This window comes from Zosterops lateralis, assembly GCF_965231275.1.
Source record: "Zosterops lateralis genome assembly, chromosome: 6".
NCBI classification, from domain to species: Eukaryota; Metazoa; Chordata; class Aves; order Passeriformes; family Zosteropidae; genus Zosterops; species Zosterops lateralis.
The window spans coordinates 11,975,874-11,991,293 of NC_139761.1; the positions used below are offsets into that span (position 1 = coordinate 11,975,874).

At 42.8% G+C, this 15,420-nt stretch overlaps 1 protein-coding gene across 5 annotated transcripts in view; it reads right to left on the reverse strand.

Annotated features, from left to right (window-relative positions):
* The window catches only part of EVL (Enah/Vasp-like), a 117,898-nt gene that overhangs the window by 18,527 nt on the left and 83,951 nt on the right, over positions 1–15,420 (reverse strand). For all 5 annotated transcript variants that reach the window (XM_083862594.1, XM_083862597.1, XM_083862595.1 and 2 more), the window contains exon 4: positions 863–926. In XM_083862594.1, the coding sequence (XP_083718720.1) occupies positions 863–926 (64 nt within the window). The remainder of the gene's footprint in view (positions 1–862; positions 927–15,420) is intronic.

A 15,420-nucleotide genomic window follows, 5' to 3' on the forward strand; every position in this document is an offset into this window, starting at 1 on the left:
CCACAACTTAATTTCCCTCCTGCTTATAAGATGTACAAAAAACCCCCCTAGGCTTAAAACTGGGTCTGCTCTATGCTTAAAGAGTGCATCAGCATAATTAAAGCTGAAAGTCCTCTAGTGCAGATGCAGTAATATCTAACTGCATCTAGTGACATGTCTTATTCCACTCCAGTGGAGCAAAAGAAGCTTTCCTAGGGCCATTTGCCCTGTAGCAGTCAAATAATACCTACCCAAAGGGCTTTTACTGTCTTTAAACCAAACAGAATTTTTAAAAAAATATATATTTGAACACAGTTAAGCTGCTCACATTTTAAATGTACAGAATAGACACCCAAAGTAGAGACCTGAATTACATATGGTCTGCAGAATCAGTGACTTCCACAGGTTAAAGGATGAGCTGGACCAGGTTTTTCAGGAAGGCAGTGGGAGAGGCAATATTGCTTACCTTGGCATGAGCAGGGGCTTTCTGACCTTTATGATAACTCTGCTATCCCAAAGTAAATCTCAGGTGAAATATCATCACTGCTCACCCATTTAACTGTCATGGGTAAATCCCTACTAAATCTTAGGTCCTTCACAGTTATTCATTAAAAATGCAGGAAACTAATTTCCCTACTTTTCTTATAGCTTTTGGAGGCAGGAAGACTCCTGACTACCTACCAAGCAAAGAGTTTACCTAGAGTGTGAACTTTGGCTCACTTCACTCTTTAACAGTCATTACAGAATCATTAGCAATAATCAGAAAACATTCATAACCAACTTAAAATACATACAAGTAAAAAGAGCAGTGCTTACAGGTGAACAAGGACTGCATGTTCATCCAAGTTACAAACTAGAGCTCTGTCACAGCTGATTAACTCACCTTCTCTGTGCTTCCATCTCATCTGGAGATGGACCATTCTGGATCTGGCGCTGGGCAGCTGGACCTACAGAAAAAAACAAGAGGATGCTATTAAGAAAGCAAATGTGTCTGACTTTAAAAAAAACAGTGCTTCTCAGATTGCTTCTTCACCTTACCATGACAGATAAACGTCAAGCATTATTGTCTTCTCTTTGCTTTATTATTATTTTTAGCCCTGTTTTTTTTCCTATTAGACAAATTATTGCCTCCACTTTTAGTCCCATTGGGAGAATCCAAGGGCTAAATGTGGGAGCAGATTTGTCCAGAAACTTGGCACCACGGTTGCTGTAGATTACATACTAATCCCTTGGTGATGTGAAGACCTGCAGCATTGCAAAAGCTGTCCTGTACAAGGACAGCCCATTGCACTGGGATGCAGTTTTAGCTTTGACATGATTCAGCTCCATCCTTCAAGTATTATTCTGTGCTTGCACAGAAATTCAACTGCCTTGCTGAGTCTGGGAGCACATACTGTGCTAATTTGTGCTGCTCTGATGCTGAACTGGCATCAAAAGATGCCTGATGGAAGGTGCCAAGAGATGCAAAATTAAACAAGACTTTCACAAAGGTGGCTTTTCTTTTTGCAATGCTGTGGTCTTCTGCTTCTGGGAGCTCTACATCAAGCTGAGCTTTCACTGGCATCCACCAACTAAAGCTGACTATGCATGTGACCATTTATGTCACATCTCCTCTCTTGATTGCTCATTTAATCTCTGTTCTCAGACATTTATCTAAGGACACTGACACTACACGCAATTTTCAGAAAGAAACAGTTATTCTGGAAAAAAAAAAAAAAAAAAACTATTGGTAACATAAGTGGTCTTGCATTTATTATGAGGGTTGTTTCATTCATTTGAGGAGGTGGAGTTCAACCAGGATTAAACAGATAAGACTTCTATTAAATCCAACAGCAATTTTCCTGATAAACTGGGAAGGAGATCAGTTATGTGCAGGAAATTATTATGTCTCCCTTATTTTTTCATTTTCAAATGTAAAACTTCACCCTGTAAAAAATTATCCAACAAGAGCAAATCAGAATTAAACACTTACAAACCTAAATATGTCACTCTCAAATTGTTAAGCATATTTATCTCTATATTCTTTATGCATTACTGCCAGGCTGAATGTTATCTGAAAACCAATTAAGGACGTATGAAAAAGGGAAAGATGGCAAAAGTGCATGGTAGTCAGAAATTCCAGAGCATTGACTGATCCTGAGGAAATTGTGCATATTTTTGAAATGTGTTTAAGGACTAACATTTAAAGTAAGGGTACACAGAACTTTCTGAAAACCAGGCTGGTTTATTCTAATTTTGGGTCTCCCAAAAAATGAAGCCAGTGACAACCACTAAGCCAAAAGCTCTGACATTTAAAAATATCCTATGATTTGGCATGAAGAAGACAGTTCACTTTTTTAATGACTCATGACTGACAGCTTAGTGTTGTTTATCACAGGTCTTTGGCAAACTATTTAGACAGAAATGCCACATTTTGTAAAGATCACACAAAACAATGAACGTGGGGGAGTGGGTGATTGCTTCGGGAAGCAAAGCCTCAGGAAAAAACTTAGCAAGTATTTGGGAACCCTGCAGCAGCTCTCATGAAAGGAGTTTAAGGTGCAGCAAGGTCCTCAGAAATTACACAGCTTTGAGCCTGCTCAGCCACAGCTGTCCTGGGTTGTAGTGTAGGATGTACACAAAGTATTTATTCTATCACCATCTTCATGAACTGTTAAACCAGGAGGGGCAGTGTTCTTCCCAGGCCCCCTGCCTTTGGGGTGTCTTCTGTTAAAGGCCCATTAACGCCTGGCCCATGAGTCACAGGTAACTCCCCCCAGGGGTTATCTCTGTTTAATGGGCCATCAAGGACCCACTTCACAACTCATCATCCCATTGTGAGATGCTCCACCCAGGGGGAGGAGCCAAGCATTCTGACCTGGATATAATCTGGGATTTGGGACAGTACAAGCAGCCCTTACCTACTGGATTCCCAGAGGACCAGACCTTTCTACAGGATCATTGCTTCAGGAAGACCATCTCATCTGGACTGCTTCCACCATCCTGCTCAGGTTGTATTCTGACTCTGTCAGTGGCCCTTTGTGTCATTGCATTTATTTTATTTTATTGTTACCTTTTTACCTTTCTTCTTATTAAATTGTATTTCTGACTTGGAGCCTCTCACTCGTTTTGCTTTCAAACCACGGCAACAGCTCACGGACACGGACGGCAGGGATTAATTTCATGCTCGATTCTGTACATGCATGCTCTGCTGGGCACGTACAGCAGGCAGCTGTGAGGCGGAGAGGGTTTCAATCCAACTGGATTTCTAGGCTTAATTCCCCTCCACATTTTTAGGTATTTCTCAAGGCAGAAGCAGACATGAACAGTGAGTGCTCTTGGTGGCGCCATCCTTATCTGAAGATGCTTCGCTGGTTGCCCTGTGAGCTCCCCCTAACCCTGCCAGCACTGGGAACAGCCTCACAGAGAAGAGCACTTTTATCAGCACAATGACCAGGAGAAACAGTTTTGCTGCTGACCCGTTCGCAGCCTCACAGCTGCTGTGAGCCACATTTTTAGCAACCAATTAACGCAGGAGATACTCTGCGAATGTCTGTGTTTCCTCGCTTCGCTGCTTTGCAATAATTACCACGCTTTTATATAAGCATCTTGTGATCCAGCTGAAGGCAGATCTTGGGAGCACACAGATGTTTTCCGTGTTTATTTTTTCCCCTCCTACTCAACCGCCCCAGCGCCCACTCCGCCCTTGCCCAGCTGTCCCCACAGGCAGCAAGGGGGAACTCCTGGCACAGGGTACTGCTTTGTGCTGGCCCTGGAGGTTTCCATGTGCCGGGGGCTGCTCCTGCATCTCTAGGCAGAGATGTCCACGCCTGGAACAGCGGCCAGCCAAAACACAGGAACAAAGCTGTCCCTGATGGAAAAGCCATGCTCCAGCTTCCACTCGTGCCAGGAAGGCACGAGCAAACAGGAACAATGCCATCGAGCAAACAGGAACAATGCCATCCTTTCTCTCCTGCTGGAGAAGCTCCAAGCCATGTTTCTTTTCCCTCTTTTGCTTTGGCTACAACTACAAGCAACGCTGACTGCATACACTTAGAAAAGTATCAAACCCATTTATTTCTCTGAGCAACCAGGATTTTGTGCTTTTTCAGTACAGCAGGTCGAATCTAACACACGTTCATTCATTTATTCAGAATGGAAGCAGCCCCTGGTTGGGGGCCTCCATGGTGCTTATGGACCAGTGTAGTGGGCTAAGGAAAGGGTCCAGAGTCAGAGCTGAATTAGAAATACATATGGGCTTTAAATTCATGATATTGAAAATTTTGGTTTTTCATATGAGACAAACATGATGATTTCCTGAAAAAAATACAAAACCCTCAAACCACAAACAAACACACACACACAACCCCCCAGCAGATTATGTGAGGAAAAGAAGTGTCAGAGAGACAGACAGCTCTCCCTCATTGTTTGATGATTCCAGCACACACTTGGATTGTGGGAGACTCTGGTTCAGCTGTCAGGTCTGACTTGTCATCGTTTATATTCTGGCAATGTGACATAAACTCTTGCCTATCCTGACAAGAACAGAAGAAATCTTTCCAGATTACAAGTTTTTGCAAAGCTTCTCTTTCCAACAGCAATATCTTTCAAATAAATTGGCATTTTCTGTCATAAAACCCCATTATATCAGTTGCTGAAAGCATTTCTGACTGATGCTAATCCCATCGTCCCTGTTCGGGTGCAGCCTGGGCCAATTTGCAAACCCAAGCTGGGACTCAGCTGGGCAGGGTGTTTTGCTGGATTCACCATAACCCCTCCTCTTTCTCCCTGTGCACTTGGGGCTCTTTGCTCCGGGCAGTGCTGCTGCCCAGCTGCCAGCAGGCCATCCCCACAGTGAGGTGTGACATCCAGTGCGTGCTGTCCTCACTTCAGCCATGGATGTCCCCATCTGCCACCACTTCCCCATTCACAGCCTGCCTGTAATTTTAGCTGTCCGGCTGCTGTTGGGCAATCACGCAGCTGCTGCTGCAGAGCCTCTGGCAGCACTTTAACACCTGCCTGTATCTCGAGGATCTCATCCTGCTTGCTCCTGGTGGGGACTGCATATGCTGGAGATGTCCTGGCACAGCCACTCGCCACCATAAAGCACCTGGAGGAGTGGGCGCTGGAATGGGAACAGTGCTGGTGACTAGCTGTGCTAGTGACACTCCCTTAAACTCATTACTAGAGACAATTATCCTGGACAAAGCACTGATCTAATTAGCCTAGATAAAGCCTGCAGATAAAGCAGGGTGCCTACACTATTTCTCGGGCCGAGCGGGTACAGCCAGAGTTGGATGACACGGCAGGTCAGGCAGACCTAACTTTCCATGGCGAGTTGAAGGACTGAGAAAAGAGATCACTGCTGACTGCACTGCCCCTGCCAGTGCTGCCACACTGCCATGGTACTCCTGTGACAGGGGCTGGGACTCCAAATGTCCTGCTCCTGCCTTGCTTGGTTTGACATGCAACAGCACCCGGGCAGAGAGAGGGAGCACACCCCACTGAGGGATCACAGTGACACAAAGCCTGTTTTTGGGCAGTTTGCCTCGCTCCTATTAAACATTAACTCGAAATAGAAAGAGTTTCCAAGAGTGTTATTCACAGGCTGGGTGTGCCTCAGTAGCGTTTTAACAGAATGCATTAAATACCCTCTGTAACATCATTTACACATGCACCAAACTTCTCCTCTGAGAACTGCAAAGAACTTTATCAGCCTTAATTAAGCTTCACCAATGCTATGAGGCAGAAGTGTCTCTATTACACCCAGGCCTTTTCTGCACAAATAAAATTTGGTTGCATCAATTTACCTACAGGTGAGATTTGCTACTGACACAGTCAAAACTATGTAAAAGGTCACCTAAGGCATTCTTATTCTGATGCAGACCAAATTTGGTTTGACCTGAGGCAAGTAGAGTGCAGGGAAAGGAGCATTTCCAACTGTGCGCCAGAAAACTTTCTCTACTTCCTTTCCTTGTTCCTTGGTGACCAACAGTGCTCTAAGTCTGTGGCAGAGTAAAACACATCCTCTTAAAATCATCCCCAGCAATGCTTTATATAACCTGAGTTTACCTTATACCACACTGGACAAGGAGCAGTGTCTGTTAAGTACCAACTCGCAGCTGAATTCTAGAAATTCCCATCTTAGAAGCTGTTAAAAGCACCATTCCCAAGATCGCTATGGCTTTGCTTTTATCTTTTACCTTTTAGCTCTAGATTACTTTAATCTAACATGAAACAGGCCCTGCTTGAAGTGAAATAAGGGTGTGAGCTCAGGGGGTCTGTATGAAGTTTGTTCATTTGAACTAAAAACTGATTTAGCATTCACTGCTGAAACTTTCTGATGCAGATAAGATTTAAGGACAGTGACAGAGCTGGAAAAACAAGCCTTGTATTTAACATGGGAGTGCCCTACCCTCACATTAGTTCACACCTCCTGCAAGGACTGATGTACAGGTGCATATGCTCTGCACAGTCCTTTTCGTCCTGTTTTTTTTTTTTTTTTTGAAAAATCAACAGATGGAATTGCAAAGCTCCCTACATGCAGAACCACACAGGTGTGCACTGAGCAGGATGGAAAACATGAGGTCCAGAGGGGAGTTACCAAACAAAAAGTCTGTGCAAAGATCCAGTTCTGAAAGATGATTAGAAAGAAACCATCTTCAATTCACCAGAAGCACTACTGAGTGCACCAACATGAAAACACTGCCTTTGACTCAAATGCTAAAGCTGGTAATTCCATTATTTTGCATAAAATGAGATGGCACTTGTTTGATCCTGACTGTTTATTCATCGTGGCACTGGCACAGCATTTGGTAACTTTTCATGCTTGTGTCTTGGTTGAGCTGGTGGAGAAAAACTCATTTTCTTGCTCCTGAATGCAATACAGACGAGACAGTGCTAAAGCAGCTCCTACAGCAAGCAACACACTCTGACAGCTGGGGTCACAGTAAATATGTTAAGGACATGGCTTGGCTGCATTTATCTCAGCAGCAGTGCCTCAGCTCAGCAGCACAGCTTGGGTTACCGCTCGCATAAGAAACAGCACAATCAGCTTTAAAAAAGATTTAAAAATACTCATAGGTGACTGTGCAAACAGGAAACCTTTCACAGTGAGGTGGCTCCTGGGCTATTGGGGTCAGCATTTCCCCCAAAATGCAGTCTGGAGCAGTGGGAATGCATCCCCATATTTAGGGCAAGTAACAGGGATGGGAGCCCATGTGTTCTGGTATGGGACTCCCTGTATTTTATCTGGTGACTGATTAACATGAAATATAAGAACTGTGTAAGAACTGGAAATTATTTCCTCTCAGCAGCTCAACTCTTATAGGAAGAACAAAACACACACTGATCTAGAATAGCACAAGCTTTTTGGGGTGGGGGAAGGTGAGCAAGGAAAGCTGCAGTTCTGCCTGGCAGGGGAAGTAGCTGAGCCCTGGTTCCCCACTTCCCGAGGAAGTGCTTTGAGCACCAGACGTTGAGGATGGCAGCCCAAGGGAAGGTGGCAGCTGCACATCCAACTGGATCAGGGCCCAGTGCCACGTGCAGTGCTGCCTCTCCAAGAAACAGAGAGAAGAAACTCTGGCATGACACATGCAGGAAACCTCCATGCAGGACAGAAAAAGATGGAACTTGATCATCCCAGGGGGATTCTGTTCACTGTGCTGAGCTCTGAGCAAAGGAGAACTAATTCAGTGATGGCTCAATTAGGGGTTGATGAAATCGAGGTAGGTAAGGCAGCCACCTGCCAGGCAGCTCCAGGTGGGGGGACTGCCAGCACCTTCCTCCTGGACAGGGCTGCTGCAGGGGCCCTGATGCATTGAGAAAAGCAGCCTTGTTTCCACAGGCAGTTTCATGACAAGTAGGCATCCAACTTAGCTGCTCACCAATTGCTTTTGTTAGGGGAGCTGTCTCTGGCTCAGAGAAAAATGTTATGTGCATAGAAAAGTGTAGGAAGAGTAATTATACTTTTTTTTTTATTATTACCAAGAGAAAAAAAAAAATCAAAGGGCATAATTGAATTTCTTAGGGTGTAATTCCAATATTGATAGCTTTATAAACATGCTCTGGGTAGATGATGGGAGAAGATGTCAATCGATGCCGGAAGTAAAAAAGTAATCTATAAAATTCAGGACTATGAGATTAGCTTAAAAAAAAAAAAAAAAAAGAAATTAAATTAACCTCACAATTACTAGTAACAAGTAAACAAGCCCCCAAGCACTTCTGTTCCCTCCTTTTCTTGATTGTTTTTCAGAATGTCCATCAAACCTATTTTCCTGAATATCCAGGATTGAAACTTTTCAATAAACTTCATCAATAAAGGCAAAGATTAGCTCATAATCTTGTGCCTCTAGGCAGTAATGGAGCTTTAAGAAAAACACCAAATACCATCAAAATCTCATTAAAATTGAGAGGAGGGGCCATCCTGAGAGCTGGCAGCTCCCCACCACTGCATGGGGGTCCAGTTAATGCCAGAGCCCAGGCAGTGGATGCTCCAAAGAAGCTGAGAGTGGAAATCAAAACACACCGTCTAAAGACAGAGTTTATATTGCACAGATATTTTCCTGAATTTGGTTTTATTGAGGACATGAATTGTTTCACTGTCACTCCAGTGTCAGTTTGCTAAGTGCTGTCCCAACAGAGACAGAGACACTGCAATGCTGGCCCTGTGCTCTGCATGCTGAGCTCAGAAAGACTTTCCCTTGCATGTCTCAAGCCCCACACACCTGTTCCGTGAAATATAAACTATCTGCTTTCAGCTAAGTGTGACTGTGTTTCTGCACCCTAGTAAGTGCATATACCTGTTTATACCCACTTCACACTTAAACTTCTTTACATCAAATAAAAAGCAGGGATTTGATTTTTTTTTTTTTTTTTGACAAATTGAATTTCTGAAAATTTCTGAAGTCACGAGGAAGAACCCAGCCACTGGCATGGACAGCAATTCAATCAGCTGATATTTACACATGCAGGTGGTCAAACATCATCTCTAGTTTTGCTTAACTATAGAAATTATGACACATTAGATCAGAAATGTATATATAAACCCACTGTAGCCTGGTGCAGCACCTAAGGCACCAGGAGCAGCATGGTCTATTCTTGGCCCATCTCCACATAAAATCTTGCAAGGCTCTCTATTTTCAAGTGTCTCCTTCCTGTTTCCCTACTGGTAGGACAGTAATCCCCCCAGGGAGGTCTTTTCCACCATGTGGAGAACGGCAGGGCCCACACATGCATTGGAGCACACATAGAAAACACCATATTATAAACACACAGTTGGCATCTAGTTAATGATTAACATCCAGACAATATCTATTTTACCAAGATTTAAATTCCAACTATGATGGGTTCCTGTACCTGGGTATGAGTACTGGACAGAAGAGGACTTTTCTACAAAACACAGCTAAATGGAGATATATGTCAGGATTTATGAAAAAAAACCCCAAAAAAACCAACACAACAAACCACATGAAAAAATATCATTAGAAATAGGCCTTGATAATTAAGTTGCAGTCTTAAATAAATTCAACAGATAAACAAAATATTCAAATACAGCACCTGATTCCATTCACACTTACACCCAAAGCCAAGCTATCTGCTTAAGGGAAGAAAAAGTCCCACTAATTGTGAAGGGCCAGAGTAAACCCACTCATCTCTGCAAATCCTCACTTCCAGAAGAGCTAAGAGGAATTGACTGTCACAGACAGGTCGTTATGGAGAAAAAAATAAGCAAAAAAAATACCATTAACTATAGCAACTATAAAATGCTGCCCTTTATAACTGTTTTTTAAATCTATTCCATGAGTGCAGATGCTATTCACTAGCAATCCAACACATTGATTGAGAAGTCCACATCCCACATTCTTGCTGTAATGACCTCTCCTGATTTAACGGCCCTGACTAATACCTAATGGGTCATTTCTCTCAAATATTACCTCAGCCTCCTGTTGCCCCGCCTGTCTGAATTAAAAGCAAATTAAAGACCAACAATCCATCAATGAGCCAGAACTGTAAGTGGTTTCCCAGCACAACAGGATGGAGGCACAGACCATCTCCACACAAAAACGCCCTGGCACCAGCATCCCTTCCCCATTCCCAGGAGGGCTCCCGCAGGAGGGCAGCATGCAAGGGATGGGAGGTTTCCATCACCTACAGGACATTCGGCACAGGACGATGCAGTCACAGTGGCAGAGGCAGAAGCAGTGCCAGATCCATTCCCTGCTGACCATAGTACGGCCGCAGCCGCCCCGGCGCGCTCCCCGCGGCGCCCTCGGCATGCCCGGCACAGACCAGGTTTCACCTGCTGTAATCAATCCCCTGCTGCACCAGCACAGTGGGCCCGGCCACCTAAATATTTAATTGGACCCTTTTCCTCACCTATCACAACACTTGTGGTGTCTGAAGCCAGACATCGTTGTCTGGGCTTTCACATAATGCTGTGAAAGTAGGAAAGAAATTGTGTTTTCTGCCTCTTGCCCCAGTCAGACCTCCCTGTGTTCACCCACATGCAAGCAATTAGAGTAAAAGCAAAGTGTGAATAAACAGAAAGTTCAGTTGTCTTGGGGGAAAAATGGCTGCTATTGAACATGCAGGATCAAGTTCACTGGTGGCTTCTGAAGTCAAAGGGGTTCAGTGATAAATGTTGAGCGCTAGTCTTAAAATGTGTGAACAAGATGGTTTCAGAAATATGTATATGTGGCTTAAAATCTCCATCTACTATTAAATTTTCTCTTCATCATACCATCATACCTCCTCTGATCTCAACATTTCACCCTTTTTACTTTGCCTGCTAACCACTTTCCTCTTCTACATTTAAGTGTGACAGGTCTTCCAGAGGCAATCCAGTTGAAGTTAATGGAGAGTTTGTATGAGGAGGCTAAATAGAATATTTATTTGCTCTCCAGCTCTGCCTTATCATCTTTGATCCATTTCTTTCCCTTCTCCTTGCCTTTGCATTATTCTGTCTGCTGGGGAGTTCACACAGCCTAATGCTCTACTCTTCAAGCAAATTCATAGCTGGTTTAGGGGATGTATCTCCACAGCTTCAGTGACACTACTCTGATGTAGATCAATTAGTATTTTGATCCAATAAACTCAGCAGCTAAATATTTTATCTAATATCTGATTTTTAGAATATGCTGAATAAAAATTCTAAGTTTTTATGTTACCTATGGTTACACCAGGTGAAACCCAGGTTCACCTGGGTTCACAATTAGCAATATATCAGAGCCATCCCTATCCTTCTGAGGCAATACTTATTTAGCATAACTGAGCTCACTTTCTGTACCTGCCTCCCACAACATTCTCAGAATGACTGATATGTAGATATTCTAATAGCAAAGCTGCTTATCATATATTTTCTAATGCTTGCTGCAATTAATTATTTATGTCCCATTTTAAGTCTACAATATCAATACCTTTCAGGTATTCCCCACTATCAGATGGAGCAAAACAAGCATTAACCAATCAATATCTGAGACAGCAAAAACTCTGTTAATAGCAAACTGTCTTTTTCACTATGGCACACAGATGATCTAAACTCTACCTGTATATGCTCATTGTTTTCTGCTTGCTGGCTTATAAAGCCATTAGAGGCACACCAGAAATAGGAATATTAAATTTAAACCTGAGTGTAAATTCAGGGTCTCACAGCCATAAATGCCAATGATTTTATGTAATTACATTCTGAGGATTTAAGAAGATTCAGGAATATATCCAAATGAATAAAAGCGGCATTAAAATTGTAAAATTGTGGGGCATGTTTTATATTCAGGACTCCAGTTTTCCTAGAGAACACAGTATCATCAAACCATTGCACTCTTAGTTTTGAGGGCCCTTCAAATCCTTTTTGTTCTCCTGTGCTTTCTTCCTGTATCTCACATTGAAGGACCAAAAGGAAGCGTCTGGCTGATGTAAAACATCAGCTAAGCTCTCCAAAATGCTCACTTATCCTGCAATACTATTGGAACCCCCTGCTCTTTCAAAAGAAAACACTATTACACAAATATAGGCAATTTAAAACACTGTATCAAACTAATAACAGAATCTGTAAACCCAGAGATGTACAACTTAATCCTGTCCTAAGAATGCATGTAACTCCTTCAGCAACTTCTTTGGCCAAGACTATGTTACCCCATATTTTCTTTATTATTTTCTTACACACTTGTCTCTTACACAGTGAGTTTGTGGTTTCTACAGGGTTATATATGGTCATGACTAATAAGCTAAAAAACATCCTTCAAGGCCAAACAGCATCTCAGAGAGTATCAAACTGATCTAACAGAGATTAACAAATTCCTACAGATCCTTCGGCAGACTTACCACCTGCACAGCAAACTCTCTGCCAACAGTCTGCCATGGAGCCAGAAAACCAGTGTGTGGGTGTGATAACTCCTGCCTCCACCCCAGCTCCACCCTCCTCCCTAAAATTGACATAATATTTTTAAATGGCTCATTCAAACACAATGTGGGGCAGCACAGCCAGGGCCACCATGTCACTGAGTAAAAGGCAGAGCAGGAGAGCTCATATGGATTGGGAACTAGTTCTCTCAGAGACTTCACCATCACTTCTGATTCTGAAATAAAGATTGGTATCAACAATCCCACCAGAAAGAGAATGACCCCTTTTAAGTGGAAATAGTAGTATGGCCCACAGGAGAAATAATTAAAGAACCTGAGAATGCAGTTGCCCCAGACAGTATGATGTGAGCCACCACCTCTGCTTCTACTTTGGATAAACAAAGTTATGACTTGCTGGACACTATCAGTGTTGGTCCAAGTTTGGGGGAAAAAAAATCTGGTATGGCCAAAAACATTGTGAAAATACTTTTATAACACCTGTGCTGGGATTACTAAACTGTGGTACATGTGCCACCAGTTACCTGCAAGTCATTTAAAACGGATGCTCTATTGTGCAGTACTGGGAATAACCTCCCCTCAGAAATCTTATAATTTCTTATTAGCATTACTTGATCCTCACAAAGGTTACAGCCCAGCTTGCCTGTGGCAGCACAGATGATTCTTGAACAAGGAGCACTTGCAGATGTTGTGCACTTAAAGAGATTTTAAGTAACAATTCAATTGACCACCTCTTACTCCCGTATATAAAAACCCCTTGACCTCATTTTTAGCATGAAGCAATAGGAGCTGGCTGGCAGGCAAGCACTCCCCCAACTAACTGCTCCTGTAAGCCCTGCAACAGGAAATCAATGGTGAAAATTGCATTTTGACAAATATAAATCATTACTGACAAAAAGGCTGACAAATCCATCTTGATGCCCGGCACTTACCTGGTGCAGCAGCCCGCTAGAAGGAGATGTGCTAGAAAAATGCTTCTTTTTATAAACAGATATTGGAAAACACTATTCCACAATCTGCAGCAGTGAAAATAAAGGACAGCTCTGATCCTGCAAGTGGTAACAGGCAGGCAGGTGACTCTCCTACGTGAAGCCTTTTGCAGGAAGGCTGTAATTATCTGGTTGAGCACCTACTGATTGTATCTGGAGACTGTGTGCATAAGAGCCAATATGGAGCTGATACAACTCATGTCATTTCACTTTCTGTACATTTTGTTCTTAATTGAAAAGGCTGCTTTCCTTTTCTATTCCTAATATCTATTATCCATGCTTGAGAAGGCACTTAACAGCACATTAGACAGCCAAGAACCCAGAGGCCGTGCCAAAACTGAAGTAACACTATGAAATGAATCAAGTGCTTGGTTTCATTTTAGTAGTGTCTTTATCAACTGGCACTCTGAGAAGGTTTGTACTTTAGAGGACTCTGGGAAAACACTCAAGAAGGAGAACAATGAACTTCTAAGTTCCTCAGCCAGACAAAATATACTAAAAAAGCCATTCTCGTGCTATTGACCAGATCTTTCTAGTTCTTAAGATGGAAACTCATTTCTGTTATTAAGGGTCAGGGTCAGATGTTTTGTTATACCTGTGGAAACTGTTTATACTGAACTAGACTTAGTTTTTTATATTGTCTTTCTCCACTCTCAACTTCCATTTCCACCGTCAGTTCCAAAGGACTCCTGGGTACTGTGCCAAGGAGAGCTGAATTGTTTCCCAGTAGTACAGGATGCTTTCTGGATGACTGCTATCCCACAGACAATGCACCCACATACCTTAGCAATTAGGCTGGGGTACAACTGTATGGAGCAGACTTAAGACCTGGGAGAAATCAGCCTGTTCATCTCCACATTTTCTCTCTTTGGAACTGCTTCCTGCACAGAGGCTTGGCTGAGTCCATGCCAAGCCAGGACACTTAAGTGGATGGATCCTCTCCTGAATTTCAATACCTGCAGTACGGGCACAACTGAGTGAGACCAACCCAGGAATACAGAATGTAACCTTCAGCTCTTGCATGGACAGCTCAGATTCAGGTGCCTGAATTAAGACTCACCCATAGGAGTGAGAAGACTCACCTGGCACAGCATCTATTTCAGAACTAGCTCCTAACACATATTTCCAGTTACAAACCATTTTAAATGGGATGCAAGACTGGAAGTTTCTGCCAAGAAATAGAGAGCAAGGAGGATTCCAGGCAAATGCAAGTCTCACAGACTAAGCTGAGAAAAACCCTGTCAACTCAAGTGAAAATTACTGTTACCAGAAAATTATCTGCATTGGAGCATCTTGTACTGATGCCATTCCCTAGTAATATGCTCCGATTAAATCACCTCAGTGTTTGTGGTACTAAATTAAACAATATTTAAAAGACATGCTTACACTTTGCATATCTTTTCTTTGCAGGGCACTGCTAAGAGCAAAATAGCTGCACAGATGAAGGAAAGATGAAGGCTGGTAAGTCAGCAATTTCTCATGGCAGTTGCCCCACTTACAAGTTATTTAAGCTGCTGTCTGCCAGTAGCCTGTAGTATGGCAATAAATACTACTAGTAACATACGTATATTACAGTATATTGCTTTCTAAATTGCCTTCTACAAAAAAAATTCCATCAATTTAACTGATGTGGAAATTCAAAGTCTTCTACACTGCTGTTAGCATCATTTGGTATAAAGGAAGTGCAGGCATGCATTTGATACTTCTCAGAGGGCTTGACTTTAATTAATTTAAAGTTTCAAATTGATTATGATTCACTTGAAAATGCATTCTGTTCCCTGAGAGTATGAACAGGCACTTCTTGGGAAAGCATAATGAACTTCTCCTATGATGCAGAATGCCTGAGACCCAAGAAGAAGCCCCAAACTGCTGTAGAGAGGCTAGCAAGCACAATTCAAAGTACAATTCAGCTTTGCACACTTCTAGTTGCATCACCACCCTCCTTAGTTATCGGTGCCAATCTAAGAAGGGATGAATCCTCCCTGGCTGTCTGTCTCCGCTGATTACAGGAGAAGCCTGGGTGAGACTCAGTCCTATAAATATAACTGGGACGAGTCCAATCCTAAGAGACTAAGCCATAAACTCTACCAAATTACCCACAGATTCTGGGAGGGTT